Raw genomic sequence first — 27,296 nt, 5'->3', positions numbered from 1 at the left:
TGGGATGGAACTTGTTGATGTTATCGTGTAGTCTCTTCAGTGATTCTTCGCCGTGGGTCCATAGGAAGAAAATGTCGTCGATGTACCTGGTGTATAGCATTGGTTGGAGGTCCTGTGCAGTGAAGAAGTCGTGCTCGAACTTGTGCATGAAAATGTTGGCGTATTGGGGTGTGAATTTGGTCCCCATGGCTGTTCCGTGTGTTTGGGTAAAGAACTGGTTATCGAAGGTGAAGACATTGGACCCACAGCGATGAATCACTAAAGAGACTACACGATAACATCAACAAGTTCCATCCCACCATCAAACTCACCATGGACTACTCCTCAGAATCGGTTTCTTTCTTGGACACACAAATCTCCATCAAAGACGGGCACCTCAGCACCTCGAAGAATCGCATAGACCTCCTCAGAAGACAAACACGGGACGCAACCAACAGAGTACCCTTCGTCGTCCAGTACTTCCCCGGAGCGGAGAAACTACGCCATGTTCTCCGCAGCCTTCAACATGTCATCGATGACGACGAACACCTCGCTAAGGCCATCCCCACGCCTCCACTACTCACCTTCAAACAGCCACCCAACCTCAAACAGACCATCGTTCGCAGCAAATTACCCAGCTTTCAGGAGAACAGCGTCCACGACACCACACAACCCTGCCACGGCAACCTCTGCAAGACATGCCAGATCATCGACACGGATACCACCATCACACGAGAGGACACCACCCACCAGGTACATGATTCATACTCCTGTGACTCGGCCAACGTTGTCTACCTCATACGTTGCAGGAAAGGATGCCCCGGAGCACGGTACATTGGCGACACCATGCAGACACTGCGACAACGGATGAACGGACACCGCGCAACAATCGCCAGACAGGAGGGTTCCCTCCCAGTCGGGGAACACTTTAGCAGTCAAGGACATTCAGCCACCGATCTTCGGGTAAGCGTTCTCCAAGGCGGCCTTCGAGACACACGACAACGCAAAATCGTCGAGCAGAAATTGATAACCAAGTTCAGCACCCATGAGGACGGCCTCAACCGGGATCTTGGGTCCATGTCACGCTACACGTAACCCCACCAGCAAGAGGAAAAAAAAGTTATCTGTTTTTAATATTCTCTCTCTCTCTCTGCCTTTTGGGTCTCTTTCTCTCTGACTGTATAATTTGACACAATGTGTATTCAGTATACTGGGACCTACTGTTTTCCGTGGCTAACCTGTCTGAACACCAATGACACCTTTGATTGGTGTGATGGTGTCCCAGCCTAATATAAGATATGCGATTTGAGAACCTCTTATTCACTCACTCACCTGACGAAGGAGATAATCTCCAAAAGCTTGCGATTTTAAAATAAAATTGTTGGACTATAACCTGGTGTTGTAAGATTCCTTACATATGTCCACCCCAGTCCATCACCGGCATCTCCACATCGTGTAACAAATAAAGAATTGGAACGCGGGGGCGGGGCCGCGGCTGGTTGCTGCGGGTGACGCTGGGGGCGGGGCCGCGGCTGGTTGCTGCGGGTGACGCTGGGGGCGGGGAGGGGCCGCGGCTGGTTGCTGCGGGTGACGCTGGGGGCGGGGCCGCGGCTGGTTGCTGCGGGTCACGCTGGGGGCGGGGCGGGGCGGGGCCGGGCGGGGCCGCGGCTGGTTGCTGCGGGTGACGCTGGGGGCGGGGCCGCGGCTGGTTGCTGCGGGTGACGCTGGGGGCGGGGCCGCGGCTGGTTGCTGCGGGTGACGCTGGGGGCGGGGCCGCGGCTGGTTGCTGCGGGTGACGCTGGGGGGCCGCAGCTGTTTCCTCAGGAGCTGGGTCGGGGTGCGGCGGAGCTGCTGACAGACTGGCGACAGGTACGGTAGAGCCGGCGGACATCAGGACTCGGGCACGCTCGTTTCTCCGGGGGAGGGGTTTTGGTGACCGATTTTCAGGCTGCTGGATTTGACGGCTCCGCCCGTCCACAGTGCTTTGCTGGAGGGTAACTGGTCCAAGTCCAGGGATTAAAACAAGGGCTGTGCGGGTTAGTGAGCTCTCGCTGTATGTCTTATATTCGTAAATATTTGCACTGGCTTAAAAATGTCAGTGGGAAAGTTTCATTAGCAGAATCGCCAACACCGGGGAAGTGTCGAGGGTGAGTTCAATGATCAAACGAGCTAGATCATAAACCCATTTAAAGATATGGAGCTGCGTTTATTTTCAAGAGTGAGATACGTCCAAATAAGTTACATTTAAACCGAAATAAGTTGAGTTTCGCTCCAAATGAGTGACTTGCCAGGCCTGTTCAATTGGAGAGCACTGACTGGAAACGAAACGATTATACGTTAATAGGTGCTCGTTTTTAATATAGCTCTCGACATAGGTTGCAAAAAGATGCCCAAAGCATTAGAAGAGAGACTAGTCATCACTTTGGGTAATTTCTACTCGAGAGTAGATATATCGTTGACCTTCCATCGTTCCCACACGTCAGTATGAGCATGTTTTCTTCTTTGTAAAATAATCCACTGATCGTGAAATTGCATTGATAAGATGTCACTTCCGGGTGTGAAGTAATTTTAATACCGTGCACAAACATGTTTAGACTGATCAGTGCATTTATTTTTTCCGTGCTACTATAATAACAGTCCTAGACTTTCAAGGTCTGAGTTTTTTTTTAAGTCATCGCCTGGAATTCTATCTATTGTCAGTAGTGAATATCAATACAATGTTATTAGCTGTAAATGTATGATTTTAAGAGTATTATCGTTATAGTAAAATAAGCTGTATTTTTAATTAAGATTTTTGGTCTTTTTTTAAACGACAGGTGCATGTGAAGGGTTGAATGTGGCATTTTGCACATTAAAAATCAGCGCAGTTAAAAGCTCAACAAAAGCCGTTTGCAAATTTACGCACCTACTGGTTATCTAGTTTTGAAATTATCTTTAGGCTGTACAGTTATCGTTTTTAATAGTGTTGTGGAGAGACATGAAAATGGTGAACAAAGCTAAGCACTATTTTATGTGCTTGAAATATACACGCAACTAAATATAGAGAAACTCCCAAATCATGAGTGATAGCAGAAACTAAAAGTCTGTCCAATTTTTTTTTTGGGGGGGGGATAGGATAACTTTAAAATCTGGGAATTTATCTGTGAAGATTTGCTAAGCTGAAAACAAGAAACCTTAAGTATCTGATGAGATACTTTACCGTGTTTTATTTTTTTAAATGTTAGAACTGAGGTTAAAAAGGTAGAAAACTGCGTTGTCAAAGTTTGTATGACCAGATTTACCTGCTGCAGCGCTAACTTTATGCAGTTGGCAACAGGGTGTTGCAGCAGGGTGCTTTGAAAAGAGTCCGTCTAACATGAATATGAAATAACAATCGATATAGACTTTTTTCTTTGATTTTTTAAAATACAATTACATTATAAATGGCTCCTGCAGTCTTATAAGTAAAACGACATAATTGATCACTGTAGATGAGGTTAGTCAGAACAGGTCTTTTTATAATTAAAAAGTATATGCATTATTCCAATGTCAATGCATTAATTTTCAATGCTACTCATTTGGCCCGTTGGAAAATCTTTCTTAAATATACTTAAGTTGTAGGTTGCAAATGGGATGTATGTTTAGAGCTATACTATCTGTAAATATTTACAAAAATAAAGATTGGACAATTTTTTGTGAAGGCAAAATTACCCTCACTTGACGAAAGATGATTAAATCTAAACAATTCAAAAGATATTGTAATATGTTACCATAATAGGTAATGCACTGGAGGAGGCCATTTTGTCCATCGTGCCTGTACTGGCCCTTTGAAAGAGCTATACAATATCCCAAAGCCTTGTAATTTTTTCCTTCAAGTATTTATCCAGTTCCCCTTTGAAAGTTACTATTGAACCTGTTTCCACCCCGGTTTCAAGCAGTGCATTCCAGATCATTACATCTCGCTGCGTAAAAATGTTTCCTCATGTCGCCTCTGGCTCTTTTGCCGATCACCTTAAATCTGCGTCCTCTGGTTACTGACACTTCTGCCACTGGAACACCCCTATCAAATCTCCCCTTAACCATCTCTGTTCCAAGAACAATCCAGCTTCTCCAGTCTCTCCGCAAAATGAAGTCCCTCACCCTGGTACCATTCTAGTAAATCTCTTCTGCACCCTCTCTAAAGCTTTGACATCCTCCCTAAACTGTGGTGCCCAGAATTGAACACAATACTCCAGCTGAGGCCTAACCAGTATTTTATAAAGGTTTAGCATAACTTTCTTGCTTTTGTACTCTATGCCTCTATTAATAAAGCCTAGGATCCCATATGCTTTTTTAACAGCTTTCTTAACTTGTCCTGCCACCTTCAAAGATATGTGTATGTGCACCCCCCAGGTGTTTCTGTTCCTACACCCCCATTAAAATTGTACCATTTTGTTTATATTGCCTTTCTTCATTCTTCCTACCAAAATGTATCACTTCACACTTCTCTGTGTTAAGTTTCATCTGCCATGTGTCTGCCCATTTCACCAGTCTGTTACTATCCTCCACATTGCTTACTATATTTCTGAGTTTCGTGTCATCTGCAAACTGTGAAATTATACCTTCTATACCCAAGTCCAGGTCATTAATATATATCAAAAGGAGCAGAGGTCCGAATACTGACCCCTGGGAAACATCACTGTATACTTCCCTCCAATCTGAAAAACAACTTTTCACCACTACTGTCTGCTTTCTGTCCTTTAGCCAATTTTGTATCCACGCTGCCACTGTCCCTTTAATTCCATGGACTTCAATTTTGCTAACAAGTCCATTATGTGGTACTTTATCAAATGCCTTTTGAAAGTCCATATATACAACATCAACCACACTACCCTCATCAATCCTTTCTGTTACTTCATCAAAGAATTCAATCAAGTTAGTCAAACATGATTTTCCTTTAACAAATCTGTGCTGGCTTTCATTTATTAACCCATTTTTATCCAAGTACCAATTAATTTTGTGCCAGATTATTGTCTCTAAAAGTTTCCCCACCACCAACATTAGACTGAATGGTCTATAATTGGGTTCATCCCTCTCCCCTTTTTTGAACAGGGGTGTAATATTTGCAATCCTCCAGTCCTCTAGCACCGCCCCATTTCTAAGGAGGATTGGAAGATTGTGGCCCGGGCCTATGCAATTTCCCCCTTGCTTCCCTCAGTAACCTAGGATGCATCCCATTTGGACCATGTGACTTTTGTACTTTGATTACTGCTGATCTTTTAAGTACCTCCTCTATCTATTTTTATCCTATCCAATATCACTGCAACCTCCTCCTTTACTGCTACAATGGCAGCATTCTCTTTAGTGAAGACAGATGCGAAGTATTCATTTAGTGCCTCAGCCATGCTCTCTGCCTTCACAAGAAGATCTCCTTTTTTATCCCTAATCAGTCCCACCCTTCCTTTGACTACCCTTTTACTATTTTTATGTTTATAAAAGACTTTTGGGTTCCCTTTTATGTTAGCCGCTAATCTATTCTCACACTCTCTCTTTGCCCCTCTTGTTCCCTTTTTGAGATCTCATCTGTATTTTCTGTATTCAGCCTGGTTTTCTACTGTATTACGAACCTCACATTCATCAAAAGCCTCTTTTTCCTGTTTAATTTTAATCTCTATATAATTAGTCATCCAGGGAGCTCTAGCTTTGGATGCCCTTCCTTTCCCCCTTGTAGGAATGCATCTACTCTGTACCGGAACCAACTCCTTCTTGAAGGCCTCCCATTGTTCAATTACTGTTTTGCCTGGCAATTTTTGATTCCAATCCACCTGGGCAAGATCCCTTTTTAACTCACTAGTAGGAATATATATGTATGGTAGGAATATAAAGCATTTGGGGTTACTGAAGAAGACTTTTAAATTTAATTTCTTAGGAACATAAGAAATAGGAGCAGGAGAAGGCCATATGACTCCTCGAGCCTGCTCCACCATTCAATCAGATCATGGCTGATCTTCAACCTCAACTCCACTTTCCTGCCCAATCCTCATATCCCTTGATTCCCCTAGAGTCCAAAAATCTATCTATCCTCAACCTTGAATATACTTAATGACTGAGCATCCATAGCCCTCTGGGGTAGTGAATTCCAAAGATTCACAGCCCTCTGAGTGAAGAAATTCCTCCTCATCTCAGTCTTAAATGGCAGACCCCTTATCCTGCGACTATGTCCTCTGGTTCTAGACTCTCCAGCCAGGGGAAACAACCTCTCAGCCTCTACCCTGTCAAGCCCCATCAGAATTTTATATGTTTCAATGAGATCACCTCACTCATTCTTCTGAACTCCAGAAAGTATGGGCCCGATATTAGGAGGGAGGCGGGTTGGCAGCGGGGGGGTCGACTGGGCGCGTGGGTAACCCACCGAGTAAAATCGGTGGGTTTGGGACGCAATCATAAGTAAATTGAAGCCACTTACCTTGGCTTCCGGGTTTTGCGCTGGAAAGCTGCGCAGCGGGTGGACTGCACACCTGCATCATAGGCTGTCAGCTGGAGGAGCCCTATTTAAAGGAGCCATCCTCCACTGACTCATGATGCAGAAAATAGGCAAAATTACAGCATGGAGCAGCCTGGGGAAAGGCTGTTCCCAGGTTTAATGATGCCTCACTCCAGGTCTTACTGGATGGGGTGAGGAGGAGGAGGAGGAGGGAGATCTTCCACCCGGCGGATGGGAGGAAGTGGCCTGCCTCTGCCACCACGAAGGCCTGGCTTGAGGTGGCAGAGGAGGTCACCAGCACCACCAACATATCATGCATCTGCATACAGTGCAGGAGGCGCTTCAATGACCTAACCAGGTCAGTCGAAGTGAGTACTCTTGCTCATTCCCCTACACTCCGTCTGCCACATCACCGCCCCCACCCCACATCTCCTTCTGCATTGCCAACACTACTCTATCACATCACTCCTCACACCTACTGAACCCTCATCCTCATCTTACCTGCACTTCCTCACCTCCCCAGTACTCATCCCACCACTACCACTCAACCCAGTTCTCATACAATCTCATGGCTCTGTCTCATACTCACCCTCTCAGGCATCTCTTTCACGGTCAGCCTCACTCAACCTGCCGCTACCTGTGCTGCAGCCACGGGGCGTGCATCACATATGTGTAGTAGGAAGCATAAGGCAAACGTGTCGTGAGCATGAAGGGGATGCACAAGGGTGTTTGAGGGTTTTTACTTTTATTTGATTTCTGATCAACTCACATTACATATATTGTCACCACTACTGCCACGTCTTGGCCATTCTTGACTGGCTTATGCAATAATGCCCTTTCATGAGGTTCTCCATGAACACCCTTGATGCCACCCATTTGGTCACCCTATAGTGGGTGTATGTGTAGTTGCACGACTACTTTGTGCAGGTGCCTGTTGCGCAGCACTGTGCTGTGTAGCTCCACGTGACGGAGATGGACGGCATGCCTGGCGAGGCTGGTGATGTTGCTCGTCCTTCATTGGAGTGATGAATGCAGCGATGGACCCTCCCTCCCCCCCCCCCCCCACCACATCCTGACGGTGTGAGTGTGAGGGGGTCCACAAAGTAGGTAAATGTGTTTGGACAGCAGAGTTTAGGGTATGATGTGATAATTTGGAGTGTGGAGACAACGGTGTGGCAGGCAAAACTTTGTCTGAGATGACAGCCCTGCTGCAAGGAATCCTCTGCGTCTCCCAATGGCTGCTGACTGAAACACGCCTGCAACAACAGGGAGTGTTTCCCAAAGCATGGGAAACACGCTGAGGAGGGTCCAAAATCACATCCCTGCTAAAATCTCTTCCCAATGAGGTCTGTCACGACCTCAAGTACCTCCCTAACTATCTAAACTGTCATCTCGCCGGCTTTAATTGCCGGTGGGGGTCCCGCATGCGGGGTCTGCGCGCGCACCGATTCACGTCATTGGATAACCCGGATGTGGGTGGGTTGGAGCCGGGCTCCGGACCTGCTCCGGAATTCCCCAATTTTAGGAACCCCCCACCATGAACGCACCCGCTCGGCCATCCTAAAATTGATCCCTCTAGGTCCATTCTACTTATCCTCTCCTCATAGGATATCCCTCTCATCTTTTAAAGAAAAATCTTGCACTAAGGTGAACTTTTTAGAAACTTCTAACTGAAAATTACACATCTTCAGAAAATTTACCATAAAATCCAGAGGTGTTTTTGTTTTACTGCATAATGTTTTACTTATTCAACAATTTGGCAAATGTTTAATTGTTTCATTCATCTTGTAAAGTCAACTTAGATGACTGAAACAAATGGACATCTGGTTTATTTTGCCTTTTGTGAAACTGTCCCACAGTGTCAATAAGGTATTTTCACAAACTGGTGTTGCTTCCAAAAATCCCCATATGTTTGAGGTTGCCACAAACTTCAGAATCAGAGACCACAGGCTCAAGTTTAGAAGAAATGAGGTTAACAGACCATTCATATTTAATTATTTTACACAGCGGGGATGAATGTGTGGAATGGAGACAGATAGTTTGAAAATTTTCAGGAGAATTAGATTGATGTTTGGCAGGAGTGGACAATCGAGAGTAGAAAATTTTGGGACCAGCCAGATGAGCTGCAATATTTTCTGACCCTGCATTTTCCTATGTAATGTATCAGATGCGTGGTTATTAAATTAATTATGTGAACTTATTTCATAGGGGGGAAAAATGTCTCAACTTTTTTTACTTTTTCATTTTTTTAGACTTCCTATTGGTCTTCACAGTCATGGGGAGAATCTCTGCCTTGCCTCTTGACATTTTTGGGGTGAGTTTGAGCCAGGATTAAATCATTGCCCTCTTGTCTGACAGCCAAACTATACACAATTGATACAAATCTCCATAAATTACAATGTACTTACCAATTAAAAAGTCTTTGCTTTGGAGTTTGGTGGCCAGTGTATTCCATATTGACAGCATGCATCCCCTGATCGTTGAGGGAGTAATAGCTGGTGGGTTCCCTTAAAATGCGTCTATGGCTGACTATGATGTATTTTAGGCCAAAGTAGTACCCTTGTGTACCACACACTTTACTGTTGCAACTTTGCTGCCATTGACCAGCTGGTCAGGTTCATTCCTTTGCCAACTCTGCAGTGTCATAGGGTCATAGAGTCATAGAGTTATACAGCACGGATAGAGGCCCTTCGGCCCATCGTGTCCGCGCCGGCCATCAAGCCCAGTCTAATCTAATCCCATATTCCAGCATTTGGTCCGTAGCCTTGTATGCTATGGCATTTCAAGTGCTCATCCAAATGCTTCTTGAATGTTGTGAGGGTTCCTGCCTCTACAACCCTCCCAGGCAGTGAGTTCCAGATTCCAACCACCCTCTGGGTGAAAAAGTTCTTTCTCAAATCCCCTCTAAACCTCCCGCCTTTTACCTTGAATCTATGTCCCCTTGTTATAGAACCCTCAACGAAGGGAAAAAGCTCCTTAGTATCCATCCTATCTATGCCCCTCATAATTTTGTACACCTCAATCATGTCCCCCCTCAGCCTCCTCTGCTCCAAGGAAAACAAACCCAATCTTCCCAGTCTCTCTTCATAGCTGAAGCGCTCCAGCCCTGGTAACATCCTGGTGAATCTCCTCTGCACCCTCTCCAAAGCGATCACATCCTTCCTGTAGTGCGGCGACCAGAACTGCACACAGTACTCCAGCTGTAGCCTAACCAGTGTTTTATACAGCTCCATCATAACCTCCTTGCTCTTATATTCTATGCCTCGGCTAATAAAGACAAGTATCCCATATGCCTTCTTTACCACCTTATCTACCTGTTCCGCCGCCTTCAGGGATCTGTGAACTTGCACACCAAGATCCCTCTGACCCTCTGTCTTGCCTAGGGTCTTCCCATTCATTGCGTATTCCCTTGCCTTGTTCGTCCCTCCAAAGTGCATCACCTCGCACTTTTCCGGGTTAAATTCCATTTGCCACTGTTCCGCCCATCTGACCAACCCATCTATATCGTCCTGCAGACTGAGGCTATCCTCCTCGCTATTTACCACCCTACCAAGTGAAGGAAAGGTATCCTTCTTCACCAGGAGCAATTGCTGCTGGCTAGCCTAAATTTGTTTAGTCCACCAGTCAAAGCGGTTTCTAGGCTGTGACTTTTGTCATGCATCAAGATTCTATTTGGCCAAAGGTGACAGTTGAGCATAATGTGGAGACCAATGTTCTGGGCAACTCAAGACACTGTCAGGGTGCAACTGCCTTAAGATCAGATATGCTGCTACTCAAATACCCCAATTAAAAATTGGGTAAATGAATTTTGAGATTTTCCAAGGTCTACCCTACTTAAAATGACTTGTTTTGCCCCTCTTTGAATGCAATCCTATGATGGATGAAATGCAATATTAACATGTTGACCTTAAGATATTGACTTTTTTTTCCAAATTCAAAAATAATTCAGTTAAATATATCAGTTTCACTCACTGGTAGCACTCTTGCCTCTGAGTCAGAAGATCATGGGTTCATGTGCCATTTCATTGGAATGCTGCGTTGTCAGAGGTGGTGCCTTTCAGATGAGATGTTAAACCAAGGCCTTATCTTCCTACATCAGTGGATGTAAAAGATCCCATGACATTATTGTTAAAGAAAAGCATGGAGTTTTCCGAGTGTCCTGGCCAGCATTACTCCCTCAACCAACACAAGTAAAAACAGATTATCTGGTTATTTGTTCATTTGCTAATTGTGCAACCTTGCTTTGCACAAATTGGCTGCCATGTTTGCCTGCATAACAACACTGACTGCACTTCAAAAAGTAATTCATTGGTTGTAAAATGCTTTGGGATGTCCTTTTAAATGTTTTCATAAGACTTCCTACTAAAGGCAGATTATTGGACTTACGCTGTCAGTGTAAGAAGGAAGACAATCGAAAATAACTCCTTTATGCTAAAATAGTAGGGAGGGGAGCATGTTGACCAGGAATGCCATGGGTTCAATCACTGGTAACTCACCTAGGGTAGTGCTGGGGCTATTACAATTGATCTCAGCACCCCAGGGTAGGGAAATCAGTGCTAGTTTGTATTCCTATTTGTTGCACAATGATTCCTGCTGGGACATGTTGTGGGTGGCCACTGAGGATGATTGGGCTTGGTTGTGATATGTCCTATGGTTGAATAGCCCACAGAGACTCGCTATTTTTATTCATACATGGAGGGGCATTTGGTGAGGTAATGAAAGACTGACCAAGCCCATTACTTCTATTTCCCCTTTCTTTCACTTTTTTTCTTCTTTTCTGTTTACCCCTCCTAGGCTCCTCTCTCCTGTCATCATGCTTCCTTTCATTTCTCCCCTCTTGGATGCTATGCCTCCCCCCACCTCAATCCCTATCCCAACCCTTCAGTACTCCTCCACCTTCCTAATCTCCTGCCACCGTTCCAGGCTTGACTCCTTCTTAGATTAGCCTATAGCTTCCCTCTGTGCCTGTCTTGGCAGCCTCCGAAGGGCCCATCAAGACACTCATCACTGCCTCCTTACGAGTAGCAACCCCAACTGCCCCATCCTACTCTCTCCGACTTTTGCACCCAGCGCGGCTGCTGGGAGCTAATCTTACCAATCTCCTTCCCGTCCCACTCGCCCCTCCCAGTGCTGACTGTTTGGACTCTGCCAGTGGATCAGCTATCACTGCCCCCCTCCACATCTCCCTCCAGAATGTCCGTTTGCTTGTGAACAAGGCCTTTGCGATCCATGAGCTTATTGTGGACGATTGCACCAACATCATGGCCTTAACGGAAGCCTTAGCTGATGGGTGATGACACCTTCACCCTTAGTGAAGCCTCCCCATTGGCTATATCTTCCACCACTTGCCCCGCCCAGACTGTCATGGTGGCAGTGTGGCCCTTATCACCAAATCATACCTTGCTCTGTCCCCCTATTCCTCTGGCACCTTCTCCTCTTTTGAGCATTTCACCTTGTTTCACTCCTCTCAAATCCTCATTCTCTATCACCCACCCAAGTACCGTGGCAAGTTTCTCACCAAGATATCTTCACTGCTTTCCTCCCTTAGACTGTGCGCTGAGCGACTTCTAATCCTCGGATTTCAACCTCCAACTCAACTCATCGTACCCTCTCTCCTCTGAGTTCTGAGTTCACTGTCTTCCTATCCTCCCTTAATCTCTCCTTCCATATAAACTCCCCTACCCATATTCACGGCCACCCCCCTTGACCTTGCCATCCCAGGTGGCCTCTCTATTCCCATTGTGTCAATCACGGATAAGGGTCATCTCTAATCACTTCCTTGTATCCCTTTCCACTCATATCCCGCCCCCCCAGCCCCCTACTCCCAAACGTCTGTGTCTACCCCTGGAAAAAACTCTCCCCAAGTCACATACAACGGCACTTTCAAATTCATAACTCTCTAGCTTTTGGCCCTCCATTCAAGACGACATTTCTGAAGCTACTAATCTGCTCAGTTACACCCTCACCTCCACCTTTGATGCCCTTGTCCCCATTAAAACCATTATTCTTTCTCTCTCACGCAGGTCGATCCCCCTGTAACCAGAGGTTATGGCCTTCATCTCCGCTCCCTTAAGTCCAAGGAACGCAGACTTGAACAACTGGTTTAGCCATTCGTCGCCAGATCTGGCTGGATCACATAAAGCACTATCGAGTCCTGCTCTCCTCTGCCAAAACTGTTCACTATTCCAGGATCATCCTGGAATGTAAAGATAACCCCCGGCTTCTCTTCGCCACTACAAAGCATCTTCTTAAACTCCTCGCCCCTACCTTCTCCACCCTCACCACTAACAACAAATACAAGGAGTTCATAGACTTCTTTGTCATTAAGATTGAGACCAACCGTTCAGCTGCCTCCACCGCCTCCCTCCCTTCCCCTAGCCCACCAAGCCAAACATCTCCTAAGGTTTCCCCCCCGCCCTAGCCCTGAACTCACATCTTTCCCTTGTTTCTCTCCTATCTCCCGTCGTGCCCTCTCCGAACTCATCTTGACCACAAGACCCACCTCCTGCTCCCTCAACCCTATTCCCACCAAACTGCTGACCACCCTACTTCCCTTCCTGACTCCCATGTTAGCTGATATTGTTAATGGACCCCTCTCCTCAGGGTATTGTCCCCCTCCCCATCAAATCTGCTGCCATCACCCCCTCCTCAAAAAAAACCCTACCCTTGACCTTGCAAATTACTGCCCCATCTCTGAACATATTGTTCTGAACATGTTGTCGCCTCCCAAATCCATGCCCCTCTTTCCTGCAACTCCATGTTTGAATCCCTCCAATCAGGTTTCCGCCCTTGCCACAGCACTGAAACGGCCCTTATCAAAGTCACAAATGACATCCTATGTGACTGTGACCGTGGTAAACTATCCCTCCTCATCATTCTCAACCTATCTGCAGCCTTTGAAATGGTTGACCACACCATCCTCCTCCAACGCCTCTCCTCCATTGTCCAGCTGGGTGGGACTGCATTGCTTGGTTCCATTCTTATCTATCGTTGCCAGAGAATCACCTGCAATGGCTTCTCTTCTTGCTCCTGCGCTGTTACCTCTAGAGTCCCCCAAGGATCTATCCTTGGCACCCTCCTATTTCTCATGTGCGTGCTGCCTCTCGGTGACATCATCCGAAAACACGTCAGGTTCCACATGTGCGCTGACGACATCCAGCTCTACCTCACCAGCACCTCTCTCGGCCCCTCCGTTGTCTCTGATTTGTCACACTGCTTGTCCGACATCCAGCTCTAGATGAGCAAAAATTTCCTCCAACTAAATATTGGGAAGACCAAACCCATTGTCTTTGGTCCCCGCCACAAACTCCGTCCCCTAGCCACCGACTCTATCCCTCTCCCTGGCCAATGTCTGAGGTTGCACCAGACCATTCGCAACCTTGTCGTCCTATTTGATCCTGAGATGAGCTTCCGACCCCATATCTACTCCATTACCAAGACCATCTACTTCCACCTCCGTAACAATGCCCATCTGTGCCCCTGCCTCAGCTCATCTGTTGCTGAAACCCTCATCCATGCCTTTGTCACCTTCAGACTTGACTCTTCCAATGGTCTCCTGACCGGCCTCCGATCTTCCATCCTCCACAAATGTGAGTTCATCCAAAACTCTGCTGCCTGTATCCTAACTCGCAACAAATCCCGTTCACCCATCGCCCCTGTGCTTGCTGACCTACGTTGGCTCCCGGTCTGGCAATGCCTCAGTTTCAACATTCTCATCCTTGTTTTCAATCCCTTCATGGCCTTGCCCCTCCCTATCTCTGTACACTTGTCCAGCCCTACAACCCTCCGAGATCCCCGCATTCCTCCAATTCTTGCCTCTTGTGCGTCCCCGATTTTAATCGCTCCACCATTGGCGGCCGTGCTTTCAGCTGCCTAGGCCCTAAGGTCTGCAATTCCCTCCTTAAACCTCTCTGCCTCTCTACCTCTCTCCTTCTTTAAGACGTACCTTAAAACCTACCTCTGTGACCAACCTAATATCTCCTTGTGTGGCTCGGTGTCAAGCTGTGTTCGATAACGTTCCTGTGAAGTGCCTTGGGATATTTTGCTGCATTAAAGGCACGATGTAAATGCTTGTTGTTGTTGTGGTGGTGGTGATGACGATGATGACAACATTGCCCTTGGAAATGTACCACAGCCTGATTCATCACCTCTTGGAGAGGAGACATAACAAGACTGAAGAGTGTTTACTTGTTGGCAAAATGCAAAGTCATCCTATAAATCTAGTTTTCTAATTCTTTATTTTTAATTCATTTTCGGGTGTCACTGGCAAAGCCGGCATATATTGCCCATCCCTAGTTGCCCTTGCGAAGAACAAGGGCAACTTCTTCTTGAACTGCTGCAAGATGTGTCCAATAAGCCAGAATTGACGTTGGTCTGGGTACAATAGCCTTTTGTTTTCTTGCATAAATACTATGCTCTATCTAACATATGCTAAGAATGTTTCACTTCATTATCTTTTATAGATTTCATTTCTTTTTACAGACTGAAGGAGACTATTGACACAGATGCTGAAGGTCATATGAGAACAAAACAATTAGTTAACTATCCATGATGGGAAAACAGCCTATTCTATAAAAATATAAACTGCAAAATAACATCAAGCATACGTCTGTGTCTTGCAAATGTAACTCTCAAATTAATACCAATCTTTCCATAATATGTAAAACTGAAACACCGTAAACTAAGACTGGTGGCCTGTTTATTTTCCTTTTTAGGCTGTTTCATCAGTAACTTTAAACTGGGATATGAAGGTTATTGAGTTACACAAAAGCTAGAAGCATAACAACGAAGTACCGAGAGTAATTTTCAATCTTTACTTCATAACCTATCAGTCCTTTGTGAACTACTTCCGAATTATCTATGTATAATAACTCCATAGTAATACCTTCATCAACCAAGTGCCATCGACATGATAACTGGTGTTATACAGAGTACCAGGAAAGGTCACCAACAGCACTTTTGAAACAGGATGAAGAAAATCAAAATGCAGATAATTTTCCCCAGAACAAGACAGAATGCTCCATGAAACTAAATCGGAATGAAATAAATGGAAATGTGGAAATCGCTGATTGTGGATTAGATGTCAGAAGTGCATCTGTAAACCAAAATTGTACAGAGGATCAAGATCTTGGAAAAATGATCAAAATCCAAAGAGAGACAACTGTATTAGAAACTAATAAATCTTTAGGTTCAGAAGAATTAGGTCCCAGTGAGTCAAATATTGCCCGCCTAGTAGACTATGTGGAGGATCCTGATAGCAACATGAAGCATATCTTAAATGGAGCTGATTTAGCAGGTATTGGAGGGGATATGCAACATAATGCTTCACCAAGTGAAAAATCTTGTGCATCAAGGGATGAAGGCAGCAATGAGTTATGGAGTGACTTTGCAGGTTACTGTAAAACGTCTCTAGTACAACAACAGTTTTTTGGTACTTATTGTGAATTGCCTTTGAGGGAAAAAGGTGATTCTGCAGAAAGAAGTTCCCTGCAACAGAGTTCCAAAGTTCCTAATAGTAGCTTCAAGAATCACCGTTTTCCAGTCCAGCACCACAAATCTTCTACAAATCGTGAATATGGCAATGAACCAAAACCCTCCATTTTAATTACCAATGCTTGTGCTCCGGAGTTCAGCACTTTAAAATTAATTGATTCTGTGAATACTGAGGAGGAACTACTTAGTGGCAATAATCCAGGCCAATCTACAGCTTTTGCTGATAACAACTTAGCTGATTCTCCAGTAAAATGGACATCATTTGAAGGTAATGGCCAATTAGTGAATGGCACATTTCAGACTGTTGACTGTAATGAATCTGAATTTTCAGGCTTTGGTACAAATGGAGGACTCTGCCCTACTAGCACTCTATTCTCACAAAACCAGGAGATCCTCTCTGCAAGTTCAGCTCTTAAGGTTAGTATTACAAGTTCTTTTATAAACAATGATCATCAAGATAATTGCTTGGGAGAGTTGCTTGGTAGAAAGTAAACACAGAAAATGCTGGAAACACTCAGCAAGTCAGGCAGAATCGCTAAAGGAAGGAAAATAGCCTGATTTTCTTAGTGTTACCAGCATTTTCTGTCTTTTTCAGATTTTCAACATGTGCAGAATTTTGTTTTTTGATTATTAGTAGAGATAGTGATAAGCCCAGGAATGACTCAGCATTAACTGTTAATTTAGCTCCCTCGTATGATCTGGCTCAAAAAAATCTTTCAGCCTGTACTGATATCAGAATTTGCTATTTTTAATCAATATTCAAATAAAAATCTACTGAAATGAACAAAACTAAAATATTTCAAAGAATTTTATAATTAGTTTTAAGAGGTGCTGATGGTGAAACTCCTCCTTGAGTTTTTGTAACATGCTGAACAAAAAGTATCAGGGAGTGAGTTACAAGGCTGTAATGTCTGGTTTATCTGGGAAAATCAAGTTAAGTTACAAATCAGTATCCGTTAAATGACAACCTGTACTGTTGCGAGCTGGATTTTCTGATGGATCTGCTGCAATATTGCCAAAAATATGTAGTGTAGTAGAGGAACAATTAGGTTCCTTTTTTTATCCTCTTTGTATGCCTTTTTTTAGGATATCCATCTTGGTAAAATCAGAGCAAGTGCTATTTAGGAGTTTAGTACCCTCTGAGCCCATCCTGAACCTTTGCCCACAGATTAACCATGGTAAAAGCTGGATCTGGAAAGGAACTGGTTAAATGAGAGGGAGCATGAACACTGGCATGGATCAGTTGGGCCGAATGGGCTGTTTCTGTGTTGTAAATTCTAAGAAATTTTATATGTATGTAATATCAATGACACAAAAACAGAAAACACTGGAACACTCAACAGGTCAGGCAGCATCTGTCGCGAGAATACAAGTTGACATTTTGAATAGTGAACCCTTCCTTAGAACTGAGTGTGTGAGTAGCTAAAGGGGGAATAAGAATGGAAAGCATGAAAAATGGCAAAGTGTACCAGGCTCCACTTGGACAGGAGTCTGGTGAAAGAAGAAAGCAGTTCTACACCAAAGTTGCAAACCACCCCACCAACATAGTGTTCCAAAGGGGGAAGAGGGTTCCCACGTCAAGCACCAGCCCACTCCCCCTCTCCGATCCCCAAAAATGCTGGTAAGAGGGGAACAATGTTGGTCTGGGGCTCCTATTTTTTTCTGATCTACATAAACTACTTGTATTGAGAAACTTCCATGCAATTTAGTCAAATTTGCAGATGATAAGCTGGATGGGGGAGGGCATTTAAGTAAGGCAATACAAACTGATACGGTGGAGCGGACAGTCAAGACTGTCGAGGCGACCACTGAATTACCGAAGGGCCTAGACAACATTTTGGGCAGAGCTATGGCAGATGAATTTAGACACCAATAAGAGTACATTGGTAGAAAGAATAGAAGAGACATTTGATAAATGGTGTTGGACTAGATAGGAAAGAAAGGTCTGGGAGTGATAGCTTAGAATATCTAGTCATTGTAGAGTGGCAATCAACACAGTTAACAGAATGCGAAGCTAGATCTTCAAATTGTTACAAGTAAAAGTCTGACGTTCATGCTGAAACTCTATAATGGTCTGGTTGAGTACTTTATTCAGTTCTGGTCACAAAGGTGCAAATCCCGAGACATTAATCAGTTGAGGAGAAGGCAGTTCAGAGAGATCGCTGGAGTAATAAAGAAAGCATGAGGATCATCGGAGAGAATTACAGAGAAGCATGGAGAAAGGGTAACACAGAGCGATGCATCTATTCACCTAATAAAACCATGATTGAGAAGTGGCCCATTTGGGCGTCAGTAAGATCAATGAATGAGGTATGTGGACCTTGTTTTAATACAATTAGGAATTGTGGTATTCTGCCCCTGGAAAAAAAATCAATATATACAATAGAAACATGCACCAGATTTCAAATTTGCATATGAGTTTCTAAATTTTCCACGGGTATGCATTCCCATCACCCACCTAGAATAACAGTCCACTCATTCAATGCTTCACTATCCTCTGAGGGGTAAGCAAACCTTGACCCAATGAGAAAACAAGCAGATACTGTGATGGGGACCCATAGTTTTTTATGGAAGGATGATGAGCCTTATCTACTTATCTTTGATCTTTTTCTTTCTCCTGATGTCAGTAACACTGGTTACAATTCTGACTATCTCCCTACACTTTCTATTCATGCTCACCTCCTCTAGTACAGCTACATTCTCACTTCCACCATTTGTAAAAACTGATACAAAATATTTATTTAACATCTCTGCCTTACCTACATTCTCCATAATTACATAGAATTTTAGGAGAGACTTAAACACAAGGGTGAGCCAATGTAGGTCAGCGACCACAGGGATGATGGGTGAATAGGACTTGATGCAAGATAGGATACAGGCAGCAGAGTTTTGGATGAGCTGCAGTTTATGAAGAGTTCCCGGCCGAGGCCTCCTGCCACTGGATTTCCCTCCTGGCCGCCGGCCAGCCTGTCAATTTGTCCCGCTACCGGGTGGGAAACGGGTCCAAAAAATGATAATGAGGTCCTGCCATTAAGTTCGGCAGGATCTCTGCGTTCCTGGCCTTGCTGGGTTCTTTGGCTTTCCCCGCACCCTCCCTGCCTCCCCGTAAATATCAGGGCTTATGTCTGTGGATGATGTCACCAAGGGGCAGCATGTAGATGAGCAAGAGGAGCGGCCAAGGGTTGATCCTTGGGGGATTCCAGAGGTAACGGTGCGGTGGCGAGATGTGAAGCCATTGCTGGTCATGCTCTGGTTACGATTGGATAGTTAAGGATAGCACCAAGCAAAGGCAGTCCCATGGAGCTAGACAATGGAAGAGAGGTGTCCGAGGAGGATGATGTGACCAACCATGTCAAAGGTTTCCGGAAGATCGAGAATGAGGAGGAGAGATAGTGCACTTTGGTCACAATCACAGGATGTTATTGGTGACTTTGATTAGAGTCGTTTCAGTGCTGTGGCACCTAATTTGCAAGATTCAAGCATGGAGTTGCGGGATAGGGAAGTTGGAGATGGGGCAGTAATTTGGAAGGATAGAGGGGTCGAGGGTGTTTTTTTTTTATGGAAGCATGATCACGACTATTTTGAGAGGGTTGGGTTGGCACCTGAACAGAGGTAACCATTTACAATATAAGCTAACATGGGGGACCAGGAAAGGATGTTGGTCGGTCAGCAGTTTAGTGGGAATGGGGCCGTGGGAACTAGAGGTGGGTCACATGCATAAGATGAACTCGGAGAGGGTGTGAAGGGAGATGGGAGCGAAATTACAGAAAGATACAGGTTTGGAACTAGGGAAGGAGGTTGGGAGAGGTGTGGCTAGGGGTAGGGGGAGAGTCAGCTGAATGGATGGTCTCAATCTTAGTGACAAAGAAGTCCATGAGTATTTGTTCGAGGTGAGTGTTGAGGGGAACTGAGTTTAAGGATACAGTTGATAGTGGAGAAAAGAAACATGGGATTATCTTTGCTTTCCAGAATGATCCTGGAGTAGTGAGCGATTTTGGCTGAGGAGAGTGAGGCTTGATGGTGCTTTGTGTCCAGCTAGATCTTGCGATGGATGGCCAAATCAGTTGTGCACCAGGTGCACTCAAGTCTATGCCATAGATTTGAAGGAATGAGTTTGGACGCTATACCAGGGGGAACGGCCAGGGTGGGAGAGAGTAAACGTTTTACTGGGATAAGGGCATCAACGGTGGAGGAGAGGGAGTGGATGAGCGGATAGACAGCTGCAGAGGTATCGTAGTGAATGGAGGGCCAAAGGCTAGACAGTTTGGAGTTTGAAAGTGCAGCTGTAAGTGACTTGCAAGAGGGTTTATTCCAGGGATGGATGCAGAAGGAAACTAGATTTCAAGGGTGTAGGGGTATATGGGTGTTGAGGTATACAGTGAAGTGATTGTAATGTTTTTATTCTACTCTGCTCAGGAATGTACTGACTGCCAGTCGAAGAATTTTGTCCCATTTTATATACTACTTCCCTCACTGAAAGATGTTTGATTATAGTAAGAGTGGCGTGATATATGCCAATATCATGTTTAACTTCAAACTTTTTGTTTCCTGTTATGGGATTTCTCATCCTGCCCCACTCCCCCCTGCAAAGACAGGATGATGCCTCCATCTCATCTGAAATCAGACTGCAATTGGGTCTTTAGCCCAAACGTAAATAAAAAATACTTTAAATTCCAGACAGACAGATTCATCAATTAGACATCTCTACTTGGCTATGAGACTGAGCCATTTCAAGGGCACCATTTGAGGTGGGCTTTCTATCATTTCATGACTAGAGAGAAAGCATCGCAAACCAGGAACTTTTCCAGCTTAGTCTTAAAACTTCATCTGCAAGGGCTGAGGAAACTCTGTTGCCATTGCATATGCCTCAACGTTTTCTGGGGCAAAATTGCAGGTGTTACCTCAGGACTATGTACCATTTGGCATTAATAGTTTCAAACAAGTTAAAATAGTCAATTAATGGCTCCGCTCTAGCAGACATACATGGGTCAGAAGAATGTTAATAAACGGTATGGTTTTGAACTTTCTGTTGCTTGTCTCCAGAGTTAATATTTTGTATATACAGTCAGGCTCTTTTATACCTATAAGCTACTGATGAGATTTTAACAAGAATCACATGTTTCACAATGTTATGTTCCATACAGAGTTCAAGTTCTATACACTAAAATGCAGTTAAAACTTTCCCACTGTGCTTGTGTACCACAGTTTAAATTGTGCTTTCCTGCTGACAATTCAAATGCACATAGAAATCTATCTGTCATACCCATTATTAAATTTTGGAATCAGATTTTGATTTATTGAGTATCATTTTTCAGATCATAGGTTCAATTAACTTTTATCTTCATTCACCTGAACTGGATATGTCACAAATTGTCCAGCCAATGACCGTTCACACTGTTGTTGTTCTGCTTCATGCTTGTATAATGCTTCTATGTGATGATGATACTACTGCTCCTTTTCCTTGTTGTTTTGTCTACTCAAGCTGTGTCGTTCCTTTTTCTCTTTTTGAATGTCATGTTCTTTCTCCTCCTCAAGTCTGTATTGTTACTGTACAGCCTTTTTAATTGTCTTTCTCATCTGCTTGTTGAGCTAACTCTATCCCCTGATCTACATCTCTCACACTCACTCTAAGCACTGCTGTTGGCTACTGCTAAAATTACTTGAAATGTAAAAATTGGAATAGCTTATTTTTGGTCTATAGGTGATATTCTTATCCCAAGATTGCTGGCACTCACTAGATATTTCTCTCTCGCTCAGCGTCAAGTGAGACCTTGCTTCCTACAAACCGGAGTGTGACCTTAAATACACATTGCCCAGGGATTGAATAGTAACCCTCATTAATGTTTTTACCTCACTGGATATGACACAAGCTCTCATGATCTCCTAGACTTCAGATAGTGAAAGGATAAACACCATTTAGTGTGGTTAGGATAATAAACTATGGGATGGGTTTATTAAAAATAACACATAAGAAGTAGCATGGGACAATACAGCAGCTTGCACTATTTTTCTAGAACTTTTAACTCAAAATCCCTCCTTAGTACAAAAGTAATGGAAGGTGCAACACTTTTCTAATTTTACTGATAACACCAAACCTGGAATAGCCTCCATACTGTAACTCTTATAAGTGAGGATTTATAATGGCCCACAAAGCTCCATGAGACCACCTCCACACAAGCTGTGATGCAAGAGGAATTGAGTTGAGAGAGGTGCCCAAAATATACCCATGCTTGGGCATGAGGTTATCAATCAATCAACCTTCCTTCCTTTAGACCTTTTCCAGCTAGGATAACTGGGTTAGTTGAGTTCAAATCTCATGTATTCCCAGGACAGAGGAAATCGAAATAATGTTTAAACAAACATACAGATGTCACTTGCAGTCAGGTTCAAAGACATAAAGTTGACCTCCCAGACCCTTGTCTCCATGCAAACAGTGCGACAAGCTATCAACCTTCCAGAGGCATTGGACTGATAACTATACAGAAGGTTATCAGGAAGTATTTCTGGTGGGAACAACACTGGTGGCTTTACAATTAAAATATCTTCCTATATTAGTCTTCTAGATTTTATAAAGTGTAGGACCAAAGCAACTACTGTCTTGTAAATCTGTCAGCATTTTTATTCAGGAATTGTACCTATTGCTAAAGTTCAATTGGAGTTGGTCACTGATGGTGTGAGATGTTTTTGGCAGCATTGCTCAGCTATTGGGTTAAAGTTTGTAGGGTAATAAAGATAAGAATGTTATTTGACCTGAAGGCATACAGTATTGTGACTGCTACTAAATTAATACCAGTTTGTAATAGAATGTAGAAATGTATAGGTATTAGTATATTTTTGGAGGAATAACCACAATACAATTTATTGTCATGAGCAAGGAAACCTTTATAGTTTATGTTCACAGATTTTCCTGTTACTGTCGCTACAAAAGGGTTGTTAATCCTTCAACAATAACTGCCATGTGATACAAGCTCGGGTGGTCATAAAATACCAAGCTTTAATAGATTAACTCACAACAGTATTATAGTTATAGTGAGTCTTCAGATTACATTAACTGACAAGCAATCAATACAACGTGGTTTCCCACAAATTAGGATGATCAGACCTGATCTCCGCAGACTGCCTGTGGCAATGGACTTCCAACCGTTCCCTCTCAAGAGCTTTAACTTTTGGGAGGGAGTGTGCCCTATCTTCGGACTATTCGGCTGCGAAGTTCTGCACGTAAGCATCTCTGTCCTTAACTCCTGGTTGTAAAACGTCCCACTGTGCTGACTGTCAAAAACAACCCAGGATGGCCATACTATGTTAGTGTGGCTACCTTATCCCTTATCTCTGCTGCATAAACAGTTTGTTCCACCTCGGCCTTGCTGGGCACCTGCTATGTCTATTGTTTACGTAGCCTTTCACTGTTATCGGGTCTTGATATGTGGTTTCTTAGCAACTATCTGGTACGAACTGTTTCTTGACTTTTACTTGTTTTTCGCCTCAGCATTCTTTCAAGGACCTCTTGGGTTTCTGTAAGTTATCTTTATCACAGAGATGCTGAACTTCGCCCCCCTTTAACATCTGCCCTCCTGCTAAGATGCTTGTCGTCAAGCGAGCCAGTATTGTCTAGGCTTGTTTCAAACCATATTCTTACAGTTCATTTAAAAATACAGAACTTATTGGCATAGGGTCAAACAGATCTGAGAGTTAAATGTGTGGCTCAGAGTGGTGTGGGAGGCAGGGGTTTCGACTCATGGGGCATTGGCACCAGCACTGGGAAAAGAGGGAGCTGTTCCGTTGGGACGGGCTCCACTTAAACTGGGCTGGGACCAGTGTCCTGGCAAATTGAATATCTAGGGTGGTGGATAGGGCTTTAAACTAAAAAGGGGGAGGTGGAGAGAAATTCAGGTATGGGGAAATTTATAAATCTAAAGAGAAAAGTCAAGATCATAGAGCAGTGCAGCAATTTGAGTGAAGATAAGCAAAGTGTGACAAGAAGGGACAGAGAGTTTAATGGTAACAGTGCATCAGTGAATAGGGTCCAATCAGGGAAAAATAGTAAAAAGTTAAAATTAAAGCCACTTTATCTGAATGCACGAAGCATTCATAACAAGATAGGTGAATTAATGGCACAAATAGAGATAAATGGGTTTGATCTAGTAGCCATTACTGAGATGTGGTTGCAAGGTGACCAAGGTCGGGAACTAAATATTTGACTTTTCAAAAGGACGGACAAAATGGAAAAGGAAGGAGGGGGGGCGGGTGGGGAAGCCCTGATAATAAAGGATGAGATAAAGACAATAGAGAGAAAGGATCTTGGCTCGGAAGATCAGGAAGTAGAATCCGTATGGGTGGAGATAAGAAATAACAAGGAGCAGAAAACATTGGTGGGAGTAGTTTATAGGACTCGTAACAGTAGTTATGCTGTTGGACAGAGTATTAATCAAGAAATAAGAGGAGCTTGTAACAAAGGTAATGCAGTTATCGTGAGGAACTTTAATCTTCATATAGACTGGGCAAATCAAATTGGCAAAAGCAGTTTGGAGGACGAGTTCATGGAATGCATTCAAGATAGTTTCCTAGAACAATACGTCATGGAATCAACCGAAGGAACAGGTTATTTTAGATCTTATCTTGTCTAATGAGACAAGGTTAATTAGTAATCTCTTGGTAAGGGATCCTCTTGGAAAGAGTGATCATAATATGATAGAATTTCACATTTAGTTCGAGAGTGACGTACTTAAGTTCGAAACTAACATCTTAAACTTAAAGCCAATTACATAGGTATGAGGGGGTGAGTTGGTAAGGTTGATTGGGGAATTAGATTAAAAGATATGATGGTGGATAACCAATTGCAAACATTAAAAGAAATATTTAATAATTCTCAATGAATATACATTTCATTGAGAAATAAAAACTCCATGGGAAAAGTGATCTATCCGTGGCTAACTAAAGAAGTTAATGATAGTATTAGGTTAAAAGAAGAGGCTTATAATGTTGCAAGAAAAATAGTAAGCCTGAGGATTGGGAGAGTTTTAGATCCAGCAGCGGATGACCAAGAATTGATAGAGGGAGAAAATAGAATATGAGAGTAAACTAGCAAGAAATATAAAAAAGATTGTAAGAGCTTCTACAAGTATATAAAAAGGAAGAGAGTAGCAAAAGCAAACAGGGGAATAAGGAAATAGCAGAGACGTTGAACAGATATTTTGTGTCTGCCTTCAAAGTAGAAGACACAAAAAACATACCAAAAATAGCAGGGAACCAATGGTTTAATGAGAGTGAGGAATTTAAAGTAATTAATATTATTAGTAAAAAAAGAAGTACTGGAGAAATTAATAGGACTAAAAACTGACAAATCCCCAGACCTAATGGCCTACATCCTAGGGTTCTAAAAGAGGTGGCTGCAGAGATAGTGCATGCATTGGTTGTGAACTTCCAAAATTCCCTCGATTCCAGAACAGTCCCAGTGGATTGGAAGGTAGCAAATGTAACCCTGCTATTCAAGAAAGGAGAGAGAGACAAAACAGGGAACTACAGGCCAGTTAGCCTGACAACAGTCGTCGGGAAAATGCTGGGATCCATGATTAAGGATGTGGTAACAGGGCACTTAGAAAATAATAATATTATTAGGCAGAGTCAACATGATTTTATGAAGGGGAAATCATGTATGATAAACCTATTAGAATTGTTTGAGGATGTAACTAGCAGGGTAGTTAAAGGGGAACCAGTAGATGTAGTATATTTGGATTTTCAAAAGCCATTTGAAAAGGTTGTTACACAAGATAAGGGTTCATGGGGTTGGGGGTAATATATTAGCATGGATAGAGGATTGGTTAATGGAGAGAAAACGCAGAGTTGGAATAAACAGGTCATTTTCAGGTTGGCAGGCTGTAACCAGTGGGGTGCAGCAAGGATCGGTGCTGGAGCCTCAGCTACTTACAATCTATATTAATGATTTAGATGAAGGGACCAAGTGTATGTATCCATGTTTGCTGACAATACAAAGCTAGGTGGGAAAGTAAGCTGTGAGAAGGACACAGAGTCTGGAAAGGGATATCGACAGTTAAGTGAGTGGGCAAAAAGGTGGCAGATGGAGTATAATGTGGGGAAATGTGAGGTTATTCACTTTGGTAGGAAGAATAGAAAATCAGAATATTTTTCAAATGGTGAGAAACTATTAAATGTTGGTGTTCAGAGGGATTTGGGTGTCCTTGTACATGAAACATAGAAAGTTAACATACAGATACAGCAAGCAATCAGGAAGGCAAATGGTATGTTGGCCTTTATTGCAAGGGGGTTGGAGTATAAGAATAAGGAAGTCTTGCTGCAATTGTACAGGGCTTTGGTGAGATCACACCTGGAGTACTTTGTGCAATTTTGGTCTCCTTATCCAAGAAAGGATATACTTGCCTTAGAGGCGGTACAACGAAGGTTCACTAGATTAATTCCTGGGATGTGAGGGTTGTCCTATGAGGAAATATTAAGTAGAATGGGTCTATACTCTCTGGAGTTTAGAAGAATAAGAGTTGATCTTATTGAAATGTATAAGATTCTGAGAGGCTGTTTCCCCTGGCTGGAGAGGGGGGCATAGTCTCAGGATAAGGGGTCAGTCATTTAGGACTGAGATGAGAAATTTCTTACTCAGGGTTGTGAATCTTTGGAATTCTCTACCCCAGAGGGCTGTGGATGCTGAGTCGTTGAATATGTTCAAGGCTGAGGTCGATAGATTTTTTAACTCTAGGGGAATCAAGGGATATGGGGATTGGGCGGGAAAGTGGAGTTGAGGTCAAAGATCAGCCATGATCTTATTGACTGGGGGAGCAGGCTCGAGGGGCCTTATGGCCTACTCCTGCTCCTATTTCTTATGTTCTTTATCATTTTGCTATAAATACACAGGACTCAATACTCTATGTGACACCTTTCAATTTATTCAATTCTCCTAAGTATTCTTTTTATAGCAGTTCACAGAAAATATTTAACTATGCAACTGATCAGTGATTCACGGTCGATAGCTTTCATTTTATTTTGAGCAGTGTCATGTTTTGAGCTTTTGTGCTAGACATTTTGTCATCAGCCACACCTGTCAGCAGACCTCACATTCCTTATGATCCAGAGCATGTCGTAATCTGCCTAATATCTAGGTCAATGATACAAATTCCCAAGGATTGTAATCGAGAACCCTTGCTCTATAACCACCTACTGGATTTACCTCTTTTCGACAGGCAAACTGAATATACACTGTTACCAGAACGGGACTCTAGCTGTGAAGAAACAAGTGTTTTATGTACATAAGATGCCCTTTACTTTCTCTCTAAACATAGACTCTAAGTCATAAACTATATTCTTACACTGTAGAACAGATTAACACTTGAAAACTAGCACTGGTTGGCACAGAACT

At 43.5% G+C, this 27,296-nt stretch overlaps 1 protein-coding gene across 7 annotated transcripts in view; it reads left to right on the top strand.

Moving 5' to 3' along the window:
* The first annotated feature begins 1,764 nt into the window (after positions 1–1,764).
* Positions 1,765–27,296, top strand: part of LOC137326512 (uncharacterized) — a 57,705-nt gene continuing 32,173 nt past the window's right edge. The window contains exons 1-4 of one of the 7 annotated variants that reach the window (XM_067991663.1): positions 1,765–1,848; positions 8,674–8,735; positions 14,903–15,044; positions 15,136–16,330. In XM_067991663.1, the coding sequence (XP_067847764.1) occupies positions 15,281–16,330 (1,050 nt within the window). In that variant the 5' untranslated portion in view covers positions 1,765–1,848; positions 8,674–8,735; positions 14,903–15,044; positions 15,136–15,280. The other 6 variants (XM_067991660.1, XM_067991665.1, XM_067991661.1 and 3 more) reach the window with 6 other exon arrangements.

This window comes from Heptranchias perlo, chromosome 10 (assembly GCF_035084215.1).
Source record: "Heptranchias perlo isolate sHepPer1 chromosome 10, sHepPer1.hap1, whole genome shotgun sequence".
NCBI classification, from domain to species: domain Eukaryota; kingdom Metazoa; phylum Chordata; class Chondrichthyes; order Hexanchiformes; family Hexanchidae; genus Heptranchias; species Heptranchias perlo.
This window is presented reverse-complemented; position numbering and strand designations above follow the sequence as displayed.